This window comes from Rhinolophus ferrumequinum, chromosome 2, assembly GCF_004115265.2.
Source record: "Rhinolophus ferrumequinum isolate MPI-CBG mRhiFer1 chromosome 2, mRhiFer1_v1.p, whole genome shotgun sequence".
In the NCBI taxonomy this organism is placed as follows: Eukaryota; Metazoa; Chordata; class Mammalia; order Chiroptera; family Rhinolophidae; genus Rhinolophus; species Rhinolophus ferrumequinum.
Window position 1 is genome coordinate 99,669,357 of NC_046285.1, and position 19,709 is coordinate 99,689,065.

At 42.0% G+C, this 19,709-nt stretch overlaps 1 protein-coding gene across 10 annotated transcripts in view; it reads left to right on the top strand.

Moving 5' to 3' along the window:
- Positions 1-19,709, top strand: part of ITSN1 (intersectin 1) — a 186,140-nt gene that overhangs the window by 115,782 nt on the left and 50,649 nt on the right. For 6 of the 10 annotated variants that reach the window (XM_033133309.1, XM_033133317.1, XM_033133354.1 and 3 more), the window contains 7 exons: positions 2,248-2,495; positions 4,305-4,464; positions 8,628-8,833; positions 9,605-9,687; positions 13,782-13,948; positions 17,119-17,164; positions 19,456-19,577. In XM_033133309.1, the coding sequence (XP_032989200.1) occupies positions 2,248-2,495; positions 4,305-4,464; positions 8,628-8,833; positions 9,605-9,687; positions 13,782-13,948; positions 17,119-17,164; positions 19,456-19,577 (1,032 nt within the window). The remainder of the gene's footprint in view (positions 1-2,247; positions 2,496-4,304; positions 4,465-8,627; positions 8,834-9,604; positions 9,688-13,781; positions 13,949-17,118; positions 17,165-19,455; positions 19,578-19,709) is intronic. The other 4 variants (XM_033133327.1, XM_033133336.1, XM_033133381.1 and 1 more) reach the window with 1 other exon arrangement.

Sequence of the window (19,709 nt, forward strand, 5' to 3'; positions counted from 1 at the left end):
GGGTATGAGTAAAGCAGCTGACATTCCGGGAAGTCAACTTGTATAGACCAGCAGGAGTTCCAGACAGGCCACAGTCACAGGTTGAACTAAATGTTGAACTAACCTACTGGCCAGAAGGCAAACCCAGAAAGTACTGGACAAGGAGGGTAAAGTAGAGACCAAGGTTTTAGAACAAGTGAAAGCCCACATAGAACTAGTACAGAGTCAGAGCTGGGCAATAGAAGTGGCTTTAAAAAAAAATCTGTCATTAAACTCTTCTCATGTCAGGTCAGGCAGTGTCCTAATATTTAATAATCCTTACAACAGCCATGAAACAGATACTGTTATCCCCATTTTACAGATGAAGAAGCTGAGGCAACAGGAGATTAAACTTGCCCAAGGTCAACCAGTTGATAAATTGTAGAACTAGTATTCATATTGCACAGTGTAATTGTGGAGCCCTACTCTTGATCATTACACTTTGCAGTCTTGAGGCTCAGGGTCCTAACTCACTCCTCCTGCCTGACATCACTTTTGGTCCTAGAATGAATGGAAGGGGCCGGAGCTTGACTGTTGAACCTACTGAGACGTTGGGGAGGCCCTGGCACAAGTTGGCCTAAAAACAGCTAGGTTTCCAGTGCAAAGCATCTGTAAAGTTAAAATATGTCATAATACCACAATAAATATAAGTGAGGAAGGAAAGGCATGTAGCCATTTGCGTTTAGCCTAAAATAAGATCCAAGTGGAAAAATGTCATCTTAAATCCTCATCTAGAGAAATAGCTGGGGCTTCCCAGAAAAAAGAAAGTAAGAACAAAACAGCATAGGGAGTTGAATAAGAAGTGGCTATTGTGGTCCCATCTGATTCAGTGTTAGCAAGAAGAACAACTGCAAAGCAAAACAAAGCAAAACACAGAAGCTTTGAAGCAGTATTGCACTTTGTCTCCGGGAACTTCTTTTTGGAGAATTCCCAGCTGTAAAAATTGCTTTCACCCATGATAGTAAGAGTCCCCTACATACGGGATATTTTGTAAATAACATGTAGAATTAAATAGTAAGCTGAGTATTCTACTTTCTCCACCCCATTCCAAGCATTTTTTTAAATTCAAGTAAGCTAGTAAATATTACACCCTATTACTTACTCTACACGGAATACAGATAGATGTTTGGTTCCATAGGTTTTTGCTGTTTTTGTTTGTTTTTCTACTGAATATTTGAGTGGGTTAGAAAATCAGCGTTTTTGCCAGTTTTTCCAAAATCAATGTTAAGACCCTACCTATTCATTTCTGTGATTTCTAAAAAGCATCGTTAATGTCCAATGAAGTAAGTGTTCAATGTTTATCCTCCTTAGGTGTATATTAAGGGATTAAAAATAAGCTCAAGTCTCTGATAACCCTTATTTGACTTATAGTGATGAACATAATTTTCTAACAGTGAATGTAATTGTCCTCCAAAATTGTTCTGTTGCTCGTAAAATGGTGGGGATAACTCATAAAGATAAGTAGAATCATCCTGCTGATTTCGAATGATCCTTTTGAGTCAGAATTAAGACAAAATGCAAATATGAAACAGCATTGGTTTAATAAATAGCCTCTGTGAAAATTTTAAACAACAGAATTCTATATTTTCATGTGTACTTTTGTGACTATTCAAATTAAATTTGTACCAGAGAAAACTATGGGACCTTAGTGAAATTGACTGTTGCTATAAATAATCACTTCCTTAATTTTCTCATCATGTATCTGTGGGACTTTTAAATGGCTAAACACAGCAGTCAGCTTTGCTTCCCGTGGAAATCATCTAAGGCTGTGTTTTTTATCTTTCTTGTCCCTGCGCTGAGTAACTACTTGGTTATTAGAGACTTTCAGAGTGCTAAATTTATATCGATTGTGCCCTTTGCTTTCAACTTTAAATAATAAATCCAAGTCAAATTATTTTTAATAATTACATTACTTTCTGAGTGATGAAGTGTGTCAGATCGTTTTCCAATTCAAAATAGCTCTAAAAATTTTAAACTATGGGCCTTAGGACTTCAGGCACTTTATCTAAATTTCCATTATTTGAAAAAGTGGGGGGGAAAAAGCACAAAAGATAAGAACTTGAATTAGAGGCCATTTTTCCAGACTCTCAGTATAAGAATGAGATGAAGAAACGTCTGTGCCGTGTGTCAGTCTGACAGGGTCGGAGGCTTGGGGCTTTGTTCGGGTAAAAAGTTTGGTGTCTTTACAGGTTAAATTAAATCTTTAATGGGCCTGTGACTTTGCTGCAGGTGGACGAAAGCCAAACTGGAGAACCGGGATGGCTTGGAGGAGAATTAAAAGGAAAGACAGGATGGTTTCCCGCAAACTATGCAGAGAGAATCCCAGAAAACGAGGTTCCTGTTCCAGGGAAACCAGTGACTGACCCGACCTCCACCCCTGCACCCAAGCTGGCCATGCGGGAGACGCCTGCTCCTTTGACAGTGGCCTCGTCCGAGCCCTCCACCACCCCCAACAACTGGGCCGACTTCAGCTCCACGTACGTGCAGCCTGCTATTGCTCATGACTATTGAAATCTTCACCTGGTGGTCTTCTTTTTTTCTTTTAAGTATTTTTATAGTGTGGGGTTATACCCCTGAATAAAGGAGCTGGCTCACTTCCATTGCTACTTTCTCTGACTGGCCTACTGGCAAACTGTGGATTATGTTCTCTGAACTGGAATTAAGTCTGTCGTTGCTCAACAGTGATTTGCCCTGGCACAGAATAAAGCCTGGTCTCTTGTTTCATTCAGTCATCTGTCTATATCTTTCATTCTTGTGGAAGAAATGGAGAAATACAGTTTCCTAACAATCTGTTTGACATCCGTGTCAGTCAGCAAATATTCAGTCATTTCCTGACTATAAATAGTACTTTTTTTGCTGGACAGAAACAGAAATTGAGTTCAGTCATGTGGCTTTGAATAAGATAGAAAGCTGTTTCCTTTAAAGCTGTCTTTCCTCTTTGATCAGTCGTGTACAAATGGACGGGGGAGTGGGGAGATGTATGCTCCTGCTGCTGTTCGTACTGTGCCCTTGGTCATCGGGAAATGGCATTAAAAAAAGGTCTGAGCAGACCTTTGCCATGTAGGTGAACCCTCCCATGAGCTAGAGGTGTACTTGTCTAAAAACATTTTATACGAGTATTCAAGTAAAGGTGATTTGAATGAAAAGTGTTTCAAAATTTTTTTTAAGTCTAACCAGTCGAAGTCAAGGAGTCAAGACTTAACGCTGGAGAAAGATCATCAGATGGGTCAAATAGAGGAAAGAAAGGAGCGTAATGACCAAGGGCTGGAGGAAGTGGAGGGAAGGATGTAAAGAATAGCAAGTTCTTCATACTTATTTTCATATAAAAGGTTGAAAGTGCTAAACAAGGTCGGCCCTGTCTAATCTCTGCTAAGAAGTAGCCTTCCGTTAGCATGAGTTCAATTTGAAACTCTCCCTTCCTTTCTTGATCTTGATTGAAAAGTGCTGACTTTTTAAACTTAGGCTGAAATAAAAGGCAGATACCGCGGCTTCCAGGATTTTGTTTGGCTGCGGGTCCAATCGGGGCGCCTGTTTTCCTCATCCAGTATGTGGTGTGCAGTGTCCTGGTATGATCTTGGGCGTCTGATTTCCCAAACCCCAAAACAGAACGTGCAGTCGAACCAAGGAATTCTTTTTAGTTTTCAAATTAGTTCACGTCTTACAACGATGTTAAAAGTAAATTGCATTCAGATCTGCATTCACACAGATGTGTTTATTTACAAGTATAAAATTACAAAATTCACCCTGTCCCAGAAATCCAGGACAACTGGGCGCCCTAAGAATACTGTAGTTCCCACGGTGTGTAGGCCTCCAGCTGGGGGCTTGCTGTGTGATGCACGGGACAGAGAAATGGTGGTGAGAGGCACCAGCTACCAAGCTGGCATGTTCTCCTTTCTGGTGCATAGCTTCTTTTTTTGCTGATTTAGCTATTGTTGTTACACATGATGGTACTGGTCAGGTGAGGGTGTTTCTCTGAAGCTTTAGATTTACAAAGTATTTCTCTATCCAGTATTGCATGTGACCCTCTCGACCAGCCAAAGTGGCAAGATATTGTTCCCATTGTATCTATGAGGAAATCAAGGTTCAGAGAAACGATTATAATTTGCCTGAGGTTTGTTGCTAGTGTGCGAAGCTCAGATCCAAATCCAAACCCAAGTCCTGTGCTCTTTCCTCCCCTCCTCCTTCTTGAACTTTAGAAAGCCCTGTTCGGGGTTTGTGTTTACTGTGGGGAGAGGCCGATGCCTTAGGGAGTACCTGCTCCTCACGGTGGCGTGATTTCCTTCCAGGTGGCCCACCAGCATGAATGAGAAACCCGAAACCGATAACTGGGACGCATGGGCAGCCCAGCCCTCTCTCACCGTTCCAAGTGCCGGCCAGTTAAGGCAGAGATCGGCTTTTACTCCAGCCACGGCCACTGGCTCCTCTCCATCTCCTGTCTTAGGCCAGGTAAGAGCAGTCCGTGGGAGTGTGAAGACCTACATTCTACAGGGTACCAACAAATTCAGCAAATGCTGGTCCACTGTGTCATTTAGAAGGAAGCCTCATTATGTGTATCTGGGTCAGCTGGCAGGGTGAAATCCTGTTCACGTTTTCCCAGCAGTCCAGTTCCCTGGACAGGACTGTGAATAGTGAGAAGGGGGTAAGCTGCTCCTGCCTGGGCTGAGCTGGAGAGCTTATTTAAGGAAGTAGCGTTTGCACTGCATCTTGAACAGTGGGTAAGATCTTATCAGGAAATGGAGAGTCCTGGCATATCACACAGAAAATACTATGAGGAGAGGCTTTAAGGTAGGAAATCAGAGAGTGTTTAGGGGAAGTCGTGGGTCAGTCCATTTGGCTAGGCCATTGAGCATTTACTAGAAAACACAGACTGATGGCAGGTGAATGGGAAGCTCTTCAATGCCCTACTAAGAAAAGTAATTTCTGAAGGGATAACGGTGGCTTTTCCGAATAGTTCTGTTTTTACTTCACACAATAAAGGAATGAAATTTCTATAACTAATCAAACCAAACAAGAGCAAATATCCATCTGGCAGGCTTGGGGACCAGGGACAGTTTCTGATCCGGGCAGATGCGTGTGGAAATCATGTACAGGAAAGTTCGAGCAGAGGACGTCGGGACAGTGACACCAGTTAGAGGATGGAGTCACAATGCCTGTGGGAGCAAAAAGGAGAGGAGAGGTCTGGGATTGAGAAAAAGGATTTGACCTTAAAGAGAAACAAAGAAGGCAGAAAGAGAAATTGATTTTTAGTTAGAGGGAAGAACTGGGTTTTCGACGTGTTATGTTTAAGGTGAACATGGGACATCCAGTAGTCCTGCCTGGAACATAGATCAGATCTAAGGACATGTGTGAGGTCTTCAAAGGAAAGAGGGCGTAGGGGGACGTGGAAAGTACACAGAGCATGTGCATTCTGTGAGCTGGAGGGAGGGCAGCTTCTTACAGCTGCTCCTTTTTGTCTGTCCCAGGTCTGCAGTTAGCACGTGTCTCCTGCTCAGGGGTAACTCAGTGGTGGAGGAGGGAGGGGGCAATTTCCAGAAAGGGGTGGTGGTGGTGCTCATGGTACTAAAGGTGGTGATCAGGGCAAAGAAGAGACCATGCAATGTGGCATATAGAATGTATCTGTGACCTGCAACAGAGTGGGATAAACCAGATTGCAAAGGGGTGAAAGAGGAAATGATTGGTGAGGAAGGGAAAAGACTCATAAAAGTAAAGAGAAGGAGCAGGGTGGAGGGAGAGTGCCGGGAAAGGTGTGAACGAACCATGTTGCCAGTGGAGAAAGGGACTAAAAAGCCAGGTACCAGAGTATATAATCGGTGTAAGGTAGAAACAAGGTGAAAAGCACAGAAAAGAGACAGGATTCTTTTTTCTTCTGGGAGAGGACTGGTGAAGAGAGGTTGGAGAAAAATGAAGGAGAGAAAGAAGTTCAGATAATGCTACTGGCAGCAGTTGTGGGAGGGGACCCCGAGGGCCTGCACCGTGTGCAAAATAGGAATTCAGCAAAGCACGAAGAATTGCTACTGAATTTAGCCTGAATCTCATTGTCATTGCACATTGTCTTAGCTTTCTGTGGCAACACTTCACAGTTTGGGACTTGAAGTAATGACAGTAAAAGCTACCGACACTGTTACGATTATTGCCATCATCATACCATAGATAGATCTTATCTTGACAGCCTTTTAAAGAAAGTATTGCTGTTTTATAGATGTGGAAACTGAGGCCTAGAGTGATTAAGTAATTGCCCAAGGTCACAGAATTAGGAAGTGACAGACTTGGGATTTAAACCCAGGGTCCAAGGTCTGGCCAACCCCTGGCTGGGTTATTCAGGCAAATCTATGCAGAGAGATTGACAAGGCATTACAGGGAAGATTTCTCAGGGAAAAAGATTCTGGAATACTCCTGAGGGCACAGTTGAAATGGGGTCCATTCTTGAAGAGAAATAAATGGAAGTGGCCGAGAGGATTAGACAGTACAGAAGAGCTGTGAGAGCCCCTGTGGTGAGTTTATGGGGTTCTCTGAGAGTGCGAGAGAAGAAAAAAGGGACAAAGAATAGATGGTCCCCGGCAGGTGTTTGAAATTCAGAGAAACCTCCCAGCTCTGAAAACTTGAAGGCGTGTATACAAGGTGTGACAAGTTTGCAAACTCATCCTAGAAAAAGTACTGCATACCTCATTGTTGAATATCACTACGGTCACCTTCAAAGTACTCCTCTTGGGAAGCTATGCACTGATGCCAGTGCCTAGTCCACCCTTCAAAGCAATTTTGGAAGTCTCTTTCTGGAATGGCCACCAGAGCTGTCTTCGTATTACCCTTGATTTCCTGAATGTCATCAAAATGTCTTCCTTTCAATATTTCCTTTATCTTCGGGTAAAAAAAGAAGTCATTGGGGGCCAGATCAGGTGAGTAGGGAGGGTGTTCCAATACAGTTATTTGTTTACTGGCTAAAAACTCCCTCACAGACAGTGCTGTGTGAGCTGGTGGTGCATTGTCGTGATGCAAGAGCCATGAATTGTTGGCGAAAATTTCAGGTCGTCTAACTTGTTCCCGAAGCCTTTTCAGCACTTCCAAAAAGTAAACTTGGTTAACTGTTTGTCCAGTTGGTACAAATTCACAATGAATAATCCCTCTGATATCAGAAAAGGTTAGCATCGACGTTGCAACAAGTTCGCGAACTTGTCAGACCTCGTGGATGGAGTGGAAGAAATAAGGGTGTTGTAGGTTTAAGAAGGTGAGAACCCATGAAGACCAGGGTGTAGAAGTTATCAACATGGATGCTGAAACTGTTTGACCTGTCGTAAATTCTCCACATATCAGACATAATCATCAATATGCAATATACAAATGTCTATATGCAAATGTCTTCTGAAGGCAAGTACAAATTTGTTCGGAATGAACTGTCTTTGGGCATTATCCTTTGTTCATGTCCATTTATGAAGTATGTGATTGAAATTTGACGTTGTATTTTTGAGGAATGTTTTAAGCTATTATAATGGTATTTTGTTATTTTTAAAAAGACAGTAAATGCTTCACCCTCCTTTCCAGCCTCACCTCATACTACACCCCTACATGAAACTAGGCCCCACGCACCCCTGGATTCTGCTCCTTTTCCTGGACCCTTCACCATGTACCGCCTCTAGTCCTTTACCTGTGCTGCGCCCTCGGCCTGGACTGCCCTTCCTCCGAAGCCCTAGCTGTCAAAATGCTGCTCGTCCTTCAAGGCCTAGCTCAAAAGCCACCTCCTCCGTGAAGCTTTCCCTGGTGCCCTCAGGCAGAATTAATCCCTCTTTTCTCTCTGTTCCCACAGTGAATGGCTGGAACTTCTTCTTAGCATATTTCATTCTGCCACGTGGTATTTATAGTAGTTTGTATCTCTTTCTTCCTTATTAATTGTGAGTTCTTTGGCAGTAATATCATACTGTCCCCTTTTTATAATGCTCTATGGTTAATAAAGTGTCTTTTTTTTAATTTTTTTTTAATTTTTAATAAAGTGTCTTAACCTAAATTATTTTGGGGAAGCAGAGATGGCATTTTATTTATCTCGGTAACCCCACAATGTCTTGCATGTAGATGTACACTCAATGGTGATTACAATAGATTTAGGTTAACCAAACCTCTGTTCTGAAAAGGGAACTAAAACAAGCAGAGTCCAATGCAAGGCATGTTTTCCTGTGTCCACCTGAACTAAGATGTCAGTCAATTATCCTTTGGGATTATGTAAGATTTCTGCTCCAGGATTAATCTCCCACTAAACATCCAGATCAGTTTGGAAATGGGGGACGGGGGGTACCCTGGGCAACTTGAGAGTTAAAATAGAACCAAAATGTAAAAAGCACACAGCCAGGTGCAACAGAATAAATATGACCTCCTGGCTTGTTTACATAGAGAGTTCTAGATGGCCAGACAATGGCCTCATGAGTAGAATGGCAGGTTTTCACCTCCACTTTTGAAAATAAACAATTACTGGGAAACTGTGAAGCATCTGTAACCACCTGCGCTGAGCAGGTCCTGTGGCTGTGTGTGTACTCCCCTGTTCTTATTAAAGAGGAATGTTTGTGTGATCGGAATTGATACAAATCACAAAGTAACAAGAGGTCCTTTATGTTATTCCACACAAGGGTGAAAAGGTGGAGGGGCTCCAGGCACAAGCCCTGTATCCTTGGAGAGCCAAGAAAGACAACCATTTAAATTTTAACAAAAATGATGTCATCACCGTCCTGGAACAGCAAGACATGTGGTGGTTTGGAGAAGTTCAAGGTCAGAAGGGTTGGTTCCCCAAGTCTTACGTGAAACTCATTTCAGGGCCCATAAGGAAATCTACAAGGTATTTTTGTGTTTATCTGCTTCTATTAGATGAAAACAATATCAGTCATTAAATTACGTTGCACGGGTTCAGATTCAGATAGGAGTTGCAGGATTCTTTTGTCTTCTGGATCTTTTAACTGCAAAAATTAGAGTATGTGTCAACAAGAGGGGAGCCTTTTACAGATAAATGGTCATTTTTCCCCTCCCTTGTGGAAGCCAGCATATCTTGCTTTTCATTAACTTTTGCAAAAGGGAGTTCTACTGTGAGACCTGAAGCATTCTTGTGGATTTGTTGGAGATTACGCCTCTCTTCATAAGCTTAGTACCTGTACTGTGCCAGATATATATGAATACTTAGAGGCCGACGGCATTTGGGGAAGTAATTGGAAGAGTGAATTATCTTTTTCATTAGGATCCTTATAGCATGGAACTTTAACCAGGTTGTTGTCTAATTATTCCAACTGTATTGATGTTCAGAACAAATTATGAGCTTTAAGAAGATAAAAGTAGAAATAATTGGCTGAGGATCTGTCAGTCTTGCTTTGAAATAGACCAATGCGTTGGCTGTCTGTCCAGCATAACATAGTACTGAAAAACAAATATATAAGCTTAGAATCAGGCCTCTTGTACCTAACCGTTTGTTTTAACTAAGTGCATCTATTTCATCTGTAGATTGTTCAAAGTTTTAAATGTTAAGCAGTTTAAAAAAAAATCAATGTCGTTTGTTTGATTTTTTTTTGAAGATAAAAATTAAAATACTTTCTGCCCACTCCACCCCTCCCTTTTTCAGCATGGATTCTGGTTCTTCAGAAAGTCCGGCTAGTCTAAAGAGAGTAGCTTCCCCAGCAGCCAAGCCAGCCGTTTCGGGAGAAGGTGAGAACCTGAGTCAAATTACGTTTTTTAGATGGGTCGAGGAAATTATGTAATACAAACAGCAAATGTTTGAACCGAGATTGGATTTCACTTTTAAATAGACTACATTAATTTATGTTAAGTATATTAAACTCTTAGGTAAAGTAAAAGTTTAGCTCTTTACAAAATCAAAATATTTTATGGAGACTTTCAAATTACTCTCAGATATATTGATTATAAAAACTGAATTTTCTAATTACATTCGATTACGAGTCCTTTGACTTTTGAAACAGGCCCATCATCGTCATTGAGGGTCAAGTTTTCTGAGCATCTTTATTTATAGCTAACTTGTAGGCGTTGCTATTCTTTGACTGATACATAGGTATTTTGTTTTGAAGCCATAACTATACAGTCCAGTAAAGCTGTCACAGTAACGTCAGGCCATCTGGACCGCCCCAAATGAAACAGAAGTTCAGTTTCTATGTTCCATGTAAACAACCACACCAGATTATTTCGGCCTAAAAATTTCATTTTGAGTGTTTATTACACAAATAGTTAATTTATTTCCTGGTCTTTGCTTTGTGACATAATCCTAAGGATTCTATATGCTAATATATAGCATGAGTTTAAAAATGAACAAAACTTACATAATTCAGGCTCTAGTGGTAAATTCTCATGTCTTTTCTACATTCATTATAGCCATTATCACACCATGTTTCCCCAAAAATAAGACCTAGCCGGACCATCAGCTCTAATGCGTCTTTTGGAGCAAAAATTAATATAAGACCCGGTATTATATTATATTATTTTATACCGGGTCTTATATTATAGTAAAATAAGACCTGGTCTTACATTAATTTTTGCTCCAAAAGATGCGTTAGAGAAAATAAGACTAGGTCTTATTTTCAGGGAAACACGGTAGTACTAATTGAAGAGTGCTCCCTGAGTAAGACAGGTTTTCCACGTAGAAGTCTGAACAGTGTTTGTAGCTAACAGATAATTGTCTACGCAATTATGTAGTAATTTTTCATGGGTTCCTTGAATAAATTATAGGGGGATAGAATGTTTTGTTTAGTTTGTTTGCCATTGTGAGATTGTTGCGTTCCTTAGAAACCTTGCCATATGAAAACTGGAATTATTAAAACAATTATTTCCATGGAGATAGCAAGGATTAAGGTTTAATGGTATTTCAGACCCACAGTAACAAAGGTACTTTTTCAACAAGAATTTTACAAGTAAAAAATCATTTTGTTTTAATTATGTATAACAGTAAAACTTTATCTATCACTAAACAAGTCCAGCATTTTATTGCATCCAGCTTTTGCTATTACCACCAAAACAGTCATTAACATAGTCCTCTTTACACATTCTTATCATCTTAATGACTTTTTTTTATCCACTGTTAGAACAAGGCAAAAAGTTCTTTGAAACACAGCACATGCAGTCAGTATATATAAGGCCAATGATGACCGGCCCGCCACACGCCCCATAAGTCTCTCTCAAGCACCAAAGCTTATATCCCAGCTCCCTCACCTACTAACCTTGTAATTTTGGTCATGCCTTAACTTCCTTGTCTGTAAAGTGGGCGTAATAACCACCCTTTGAGTTAGGACATTATTACAAGGATTATGAAATAACATGTGTACAGTTTTTAGAATGAAGCTCAGTAAATTCCTTCTACTTTCGTTTCCTTTTTGCTTCATTTCCTGGGTTATTGATAGAGCCACAGAAAGCAGTGAGTTCTCTTACTTAACAGTGGTGTTGATGGACGTGACGTTTGTTTTGAAACATTTAAGGCCTCAATAAATAGGTCACAGAGGAACCACACACATAAAGTTGGGCAACAGAAGAGAGTTCAATTCTAATCTTAGTTGACATTTATGACACCCATTTTGACATGATTTCGATATTAGAAATATTAGGAAAGATTGCACATTTCTTACACCCATTTTGAAATGATTTAGATACTAGAAATATTAGGAAAGATTGCTGGCACCCTGGAGGGATGTGGAAGGACACTGGCATCTGAAATTCTGAGAAAAGCTATTTAGTATTAGTATTAGTATCATTAGTATTAATGAGCTGCTTATTCAGACTGCATGAAACATAAGCAAATTTCAAGTAAACCATAAACCAGTTTAAGCAGATTGTCAGTTTGAGTAGCTCTTAAAATGTGGGCTCGGGAAAGGCCAGTGCCCTGCGTTACGTGTCTCTGGTGGAGGGTCTCCGTGGTGAGGTGCCACTGCGTCTCCAGGCTTTCACTGAAACCCGAAGCAGCCCCAGACTGCTGTGGGCAGGGCTGCAGGCCCAGTACAGCCGCAGTCTTCCAGTCTCTGGTGTCTCACACTGCAGTGTTGGGTTCAGCCGGAGTTCATGCTTCTGAAGTTTCTTAAGCATTTTGAAAGTTCCTTCAACATTTGGATCCGTTTTTTGAGAAAGTGACTTTTGAGTGTAGGAATCACCGGGGACAGGACCGACTGACTGCCAAGGATCCTATCTAAGTGGCCAAACATGAGCTAAGAAACAAGTAACGGAGCAAAGTGAAAAGGGAGGGTCACAATATTGAGAAATCAAGAAAAGGAATGTATTAACAGAAAAAGAACGTCCTTATGAAAGCTGCCAAGCTCTGATTTCCTTGTGTGGGAAATAATTTTTCCAGTTTTAACTGTGGAGGTGTGTGTTACCAGCCCTGGAGGGCCAAACACAGAGAGTCTTCTGTTCTCCCTGGCCCGTTTGGGTGACCTTGTGTCTGCTGAGGGCAGGCACTCACTCACCAGTAGTCGTGCTGGCCCCGGCCTCCTGCCTCCTCCGGGTCAGCGCTGACCGGCAGCCCAGGCAGCCTTGGAGAGCCCCCCACATGGCAGAGCTGCACACATTAGCACAAGCCATGGGGGGTTTTGTGTTCTTTTTGTGTTTGTTGTAGCTTTCACTAGTGCCCCCTGCAGAGGCGCTTACAATTAGCCAAAGGATTCCTCCATACTAAATTTCTGTCTGTTAACCTTAGGCTCTGCACTGAAGTTTTAGTGAGAAGCATACAGAAAAATGAACTTTTCGGTCAATGGTGTTTTTTTATTGCTTTTCAAAAATTACACAAAGGCCTAGGATAAAACGGAGAAAAGGTGGGGAAAAAAGCTTAGGTGCATCTTTCTGTACATCTTTATCCTGTCCCCAGTGTAGTGTCTCGAATTTTGTGTCTAGTGATCTTTCTGAGCATGTGAGTTGGTTTCTAAGCCGTAGTAAAATCAGCTGCTTATAATTAAAAAGAAGAATTTCCTCTGGAATGCACAGCCTTCACATTCAAGACAGTGAAGAACATTAGTTCTTATTCGTAAGAGGAAATTACATGAATAATAAAATGTACAAAACTGTGATTTGTCTTTTCAACTTGTTCAAAAAGGCTTGATGATTTCCTGGGATTGGCTTTCATTGTCAGCCCACTCTACCAGTTTATGCATTTGAATCACAAGTAGAAGCCCATTTTTAACAAAATAACATATATTTTTTATTTTCTGTTCCAACAGCTTCCTACCATCTGTGTATATGTCATAGTAGGGCATAAGTTTTCACTCAGGCACTTGAGTAATGAAAACTGTGTCTTACTTAATTTACATACAGGGTGTACTGTATCTAAACATTTTCTAAAATCGTGACTTGGTACCCTCCAAACTGAAATACAGATATTTGATGTGCAGACCGGAAGCCTGCAAGTCACTGCATCTAACCCCGTGCTCAGCACAGCACGGCTGCTCAGTAAATGTTAGTTATAAATGGGAAAACCATTTTCATTTTAAAAAGAAATCATGATGTTAAATTGTAGATCACTCTTGGTGGTACTCAGTGTTGGTAGGCGCGCAGCTGGGTTTTTGTGTTCCTGTGGCTGGGTCTTCCTTCCCAGGAATTGTCTCCCTGGCTGCAGTTACTGAATTTTTATGTGCTGTTGGAGAATTTGGAGCCCAGGGTATTCTGCAACGCCATATTTTATCCATGACTAGCCTTTCTCGGGAATGGGTCTTATTATCCTAACTCCCTTATTCATAAACTTGCTTTTGCAAAGCTGTCTGGGATTTCTGTCAACAATCAAGCTCTCTCCGTATCTCGATATTTCTCCCCACCAGAATTTATTGCCATGTACACTTACGAGAGTTCTGAGCAAGGCGATTTAACCTTTCAGCAAGGGGATGTGATTTTGGTTACCAAGAAAGATGGTGACTGGTGGACAGGAACAGTGGGCGACAAGTCCGGAGTCTTCCCATCTAACTATGTGAGGCTTAAAGATTCAGAGGTAAACCCACATTAACTGCTTCCTCTCCCTGTCTGTGCAGTGATTCTCTTCACACGTTTGAAGGTGGAACACTTTGTTGGGTTTTGCTAAGTCCTGGAATGTGACAGCCAATACAGTGTGACCTGTAATTGTTTGAACTTGTCATTTGGTGCTGCAGGGTAAGCCTTGGCTTCCCACCCGCAGAAGAACTCCCCGGGGCAGAGCGGAGGCTGCGCTGTATCAGCTGGGATAATGTTCAATATTCATCTCTATTCCTGCGTGTAACTGACTTAGGATTTGGAGTAAATGTTTTTGTTTTTTTCTTTTTTTTTTTTTTTTTGGAGTAAATGTTCTTGATGAGGTCTTCATGGTCACTGAATTGGGACACCCCAAGAAAGATACACAGCAGGATTTTGCCCATGTAGACAAAAGTATTTTGGGGATACTGGCCCCAGAATATTGGGCTATAGAGAGGTTCTCAAATTTATATGTTTGCCTACGCAGTAGGAAGGTACAAGGTCTAAGGGATTGGTACACTTTTGGCGAGGCCTTAGTATCTCCATTGATAAGGGTCTGAAATTATTTTAAATGCTGTTATCCTTCTAAATCAGAAAGGGCTCCCATTGTTGTTAAATGGGGCTCAAAAAATTCAGTTGTATAAAATGTGCTCTGGAGATAGTGCAAGTTTAATGAAATGGTGGGGTGGGCCTACCGAATATGGGAGCTCATCTCGAAGTAGCCAATTTCAAGTTAGTGGAGAATTTCGGGGTATAGATGTAGTCATTTAACAGATCCATTGCACATAAATAAACCAATAAGAATTGGCTCTTTTTTTTTAAAGTACAGGCAGTCAGGTCGCAGTTCTGTTCTTTCTCCTCATACCTCCTAGGCACAGAGAGAAGAGGCTGGTAAAGCGCCTAGAGAAGCCACTTCCTCAGGTGTAAACAAATGGATAGGGCTCCTCTCATTTGAATGCCGGTAGGAGGGTGCAGCTTGGGCCCCTCCACAGGGGCCTCTGGGAGCGAGCTGGGCCTGTGACATGCTACACTACTGCCACCGACCTTCTCACCTTCCCTGCAGTTCTCAGAATAGTTCATTTTGCATGGGTTTGTTTTTTTAGGGAGCATCTTTATTGTTGTTTTTGTTTCCTTGTTTTCCCATGCTGTGGTCTTGAGAACAGCTCGCTGAAACTCCCCTGATAGGATTTGCAGAAGTCTGCCTACCCTTGGAGAATCTGGCAGAAGCCAGGAAGAAAGTACCTCCCCTGTAAGACAGCCAGCAAATTGTCCTCTGCAGACTTGGAGAGAGGGAATTAAATTCTTCTCCATGCCGGCCAGTTGGATTCAATAAGAATTATGCAGATGTTTTTTCAAGGGGTGGGGGAAACATTAAACTCGATTTCTGCTACCAGGCATGAAAACTCTTAAAGTGACTTTACCTTTTGGATCAGTTAAAACACAAAAGCCATCACTTCAATTTTAATAAATTATATGTAGATTTCTATAAAAAGCCATCTGAAGTCAGTAAGTTAAAAAAAAAAATACACTGTGACATTTTTTAAAGGTAAGCTGAGCTATAAGGTGTTTTCTTAACCGTAGTCTTAAATTATTAGCCACAGAAGAACTAGCAGTGCTAAAGGTTTGGGACATTTAGCTACGTTATTTCATAATAATGAAAAAAAATCTAAAAGGTCAGCTCTTTCACCCTACTTAGACACAGAGTTCAGTGTATAAGGAAAATATCCTGCCAAAGATAAAAACCAGACCCAGCCTCAGATTCCAGAATTGCCCCAGGGGTACAGGAAAGCTTGTGCCACCCTGGCCTCCCTTCTCTGTCTGAGAGGGGCTGGGCACACAGCCTGGGCAGCTCTGCCACTGCATTCTTGAGGAATGCCAGGTCCGAACCTGGCCTTCCGAGTATGTCTTAGCTGAGGTGCTGGCTGTGATATTTAACAGGGAGCACACTGAAGCTACGATGATATTGCCAATTGCTTTGTTCTTTTTATGGAATATAGGGAGCATATATTAGCAGACTGTACTGGGAATGTGACTGGCCATTTGGACTCTTGTTTCATTAGCATTCCTTTATTTTGATACGCAGCCTATAAAAGCAGCAAGGGAGATTGGTATTGTATAACTTTGTTTATTAATACAGAAAGCATTATCAGAGTGAAAATTTTAACCCAAACTTGCCCTGGTAAATGGTTGTGAAATTTCAGTAACCAAAATAAAGGAACTATGATGAGTTGGGTTCCTGGTAGATAAACTACATATTTTTATTCTTACAGTAACTCTCATTTTGTTTATTGAGACTTTTCTTTTAATTGGAATATTTAATGTACTGCAAGATAGGGACTGGAGGGTGAAAATTAATTCAGAATAAAGCATTTTAGAATGACAGATTTCAGCCAGGCCTCTGTCCTGACTCAAGTTCTCTGTTGGCTTACTCAGCTGGTTTAAAATTCCATGAGTATCCATGAAGGAATTCAACTCCAGAGCACTTTTGAAACACTTAATAGTTGGAAAAAAATATGTTCTGCTTTTATGGATTGTGCATCCAGCATGGACAGAGAAACTCAGTGTTTAAACAGCTTAAGATTTGAGTAGAAAGGATACACAGGAGAGTAGCTGCCTCTTTGGATAAAGAGGTGAATAGAATGGGGGAGGGGGTGTTTGAATGGCCACTGTACTGTTTTAGTTCTTTAAAAAAAAAGTTCTAAAGCAAATGTAGCAAAATATTAATATTTTCATGTATTAAATCTGGGTGTTGTGCTCATGGGTGTCGGTACTTTTTATATGTAAACTAATAATTAACCATTTGAACATAAAGCATGAGCTTAGTTTTTAGGGCATAGACTAATAGTCCAACTAGCGTGGCACCCCATTTGATTTGACCCGGGACGGGATGTGCCTTTGCTACTTAGTACTTGAGCCCCTGGGACCCTACAGTACCACCTACTTTGCTAAGTTTTCTCTAGCAAAGAGAGTAAAGCTGCATGTTTTAAAAGACTTACTTTGTCCCGTGTTTTCCTGATGCACATCCTGTCTCAGGAGATATAGTGCTGCTGTGTTCCCCAGAATGAAAAGGGGGATTCAGGGGCGCACGTGGGTGTGTGTCATCACTAATCATTTTTTAAGTTGCATGATGAAAACTCTGCAGTATGCAAATGAGACCTTTTGCTCTGTTTTAAGGGCTCTGGAACTGCTGGGAAAACAGGGAGTTTAGGAAAAAAACCTGGTAAGTTACAAACCCTGATGCTTATTTTTCAATGTTTTGAATGTAATTGATAGTTGCTCCCAATTTTTGTTTATGAAGGCCAGAAGCTTAAAAAACAAACAAAAAGACAAAAGAGTCTTTCCTAAGAGTGGTGGACGCAGTAGATCCTTTCCTTGGAATCCCCAAATAATGTGTACATGGTTATGAGATATGGCTGTTGCTTCCCACATGGGACAGTGTTCCCTCGGGCAGTGAAGAACCAGGCAAGATGGCGGGGGGCATAAGATTTGGGGTGGGCTGCTGTTCAGTCATCCTCTCGTTAGGCTCCGGAAGCCCTTTTACCTTTCCCGACACACGTTCACCCCCAGGCCATAAATAGTGGAGATCAGAGGAGCAAGAGTCATTATTATTATCAGAGTGTAGGTCCCGTTAGTTTGGAAGCTACCGGGTGGTTTTCCTCAGGTGCATATTGAAGGTACAAGATCATAGTCATCCCTCTGAATTCAGTGTTTTTGTTTATTTAAACAAAATCACATGTTCTATAAATAGAAGCATGAAAGAGAGAAGCAGATGTGAATCCTATGGTTTGTGTGGCACGTCTTCCTCATCTAGGTCATTGGAGCTTTTTTGCTATGATAGCCCCAGGAAATTATAGGTTGAAAGAGTCACCGCTACGCCAAGCGAGGGATTTATTTGTGTATCTGTATGTGGTTCTCAGCTCCAAATGGGCTTATCTGGCAAGGAAAAGTGGGCTTTCTGGTTGTCGTAGGGTTTTAGTCAGACTCGGACCACCAGGGTCGAATCTGTCTTAAGTGTGAGTGGTCTGCATTTTGAGTTGTTGTTCCACAGGGTCCAGTGGGCTTAACTTTGCACTGAAACCAGCGAGCTGCTCGGGGACGCCAGAGCCAGGAAAAAATGCTGGGGCCGCTCGCTGGCCACACGTGCCAGGTCCTTTGAGGAGTGAAATATCTGAGGCCAAATAGGTTACTGATCTGGACTTTGTCCCCACCAGAAACTCTTGGACTCTGGAGCTAGTCCTTGGTGCTTTAGGGGAGAACGCCTGTCCCTAGCACAGATGTCCCAGCCTGAGTTCTCAGCAGAGCCAGGGTATATACATATGAAAGCTGCGCGCTGTCTCGCTTCCCCTGAGCTCTCTGAAGCGTCTGGCAGGGCTAGGCTGGCACCATGACAGCCTGCGCTCCGAGCCCGGTGCCCAGCACTGACTGTAGATCAGGGTAACGGGGGGTGCGGCCCGGGGGGGGGGGCAGGAGCTCATGTCCCTCTAGAGAACTAGGAAGTACTGTCAGAGGATGGGGCCTTTGTACCTCTTTTCTTTCTTTCTTGACTTCATTCCTCCTTTCTTTCAAGCACGATTGTGATGGGGAGAGAGGGTAGAGGAATAGAACAGTTTGTTCTGTATTGCTTCTAGAAGTTCAGAAAGCAGTCGCTGCAGGTACGCCAGAATTGAGTCAGAGAAGGCTTTTGTCTTTTCATACTCGACCTCCTGTACTCTTCAGAGCCTAGTCTGTGGTACTGCTGGAATTTTTCCCATGAGATTTTTTTTAACATTCAGGAAAAGTACAGAACTATTTACATTTTTTTCTGTGCTCAATTGTTTTTGCATAAAATTCCCATCTTAACCCCAGGTTCCTCCTTTAACTCAAAATAAAAAGAAGCAAACTCACATTGACATGATTCCGACCTGATATTCAGGGATCACCCTCAAAATGTGAGCTGCAAAGAAACTGGTCCCTTGGGCGGGGTGAGAGTCTAAAGCCACAATGTACATCAGCTAGTACCATGCTCCCAAGGTTGTCTGAGAGAAACGGAATTTCTCTTTCTCCTGTACTTGGCAGGTGGAAGAGCGTCACTTGTGTTCCTTTATTCACTTCACCATCCTTGAGTGCACTATATGCTGAGAGCTGTGGGGGGCAGATGAATGGGGCGCAGCTGTGTGCATCAGGGTGTTTACAGTCATAGTGGGAAGGGCTGAGACAGAAGGTGCAGGAATTGGGGAAGGAGGGAGAGTTCGTGGAGGGAAGTTGGTAAGTAAGTTCTGAGAGATGATGTGGAGGGTCCTAGAGCAGGCTGGACCGAATCAAAAGGTCAACCAAGCCCTTGAATGCTGTTTTGTGATGTAGGCCGTGGGATGGGGGCACAATTGAGTGAGCCTACTTCATTTAGCAGAAAACTAGCCTAGTAGACTGGCTTTGATGATGGTGATCTATGAACCTGGGGGGTGACTGTGTCTTCTTAGAATTTTCTTCTCTTGACTATAACAGTACCCCACGATGTTGGATCTTGTTTTTCAGAAATCGCCCAGGTTATTGCTTCGTATACCGCGACGGGTCCCGAGCAGCTTACCCTGGCCCCTGGTCAGCTGATTTTGATCCGAAAAAAGAACCCAGGTGGATGGTGGGAAGGAGAGCTGCAAGTTAGTGTCTTTTCTGTTTGTTTGAAATTCTCTGTCCAAATTTGAATATGCAAAATCTCAAAGGGATGCAGTTTCATTGCAAAGTAATCCTGAGTTTGGACAGTGAGCGACAGATTCCATATTATCCAAATC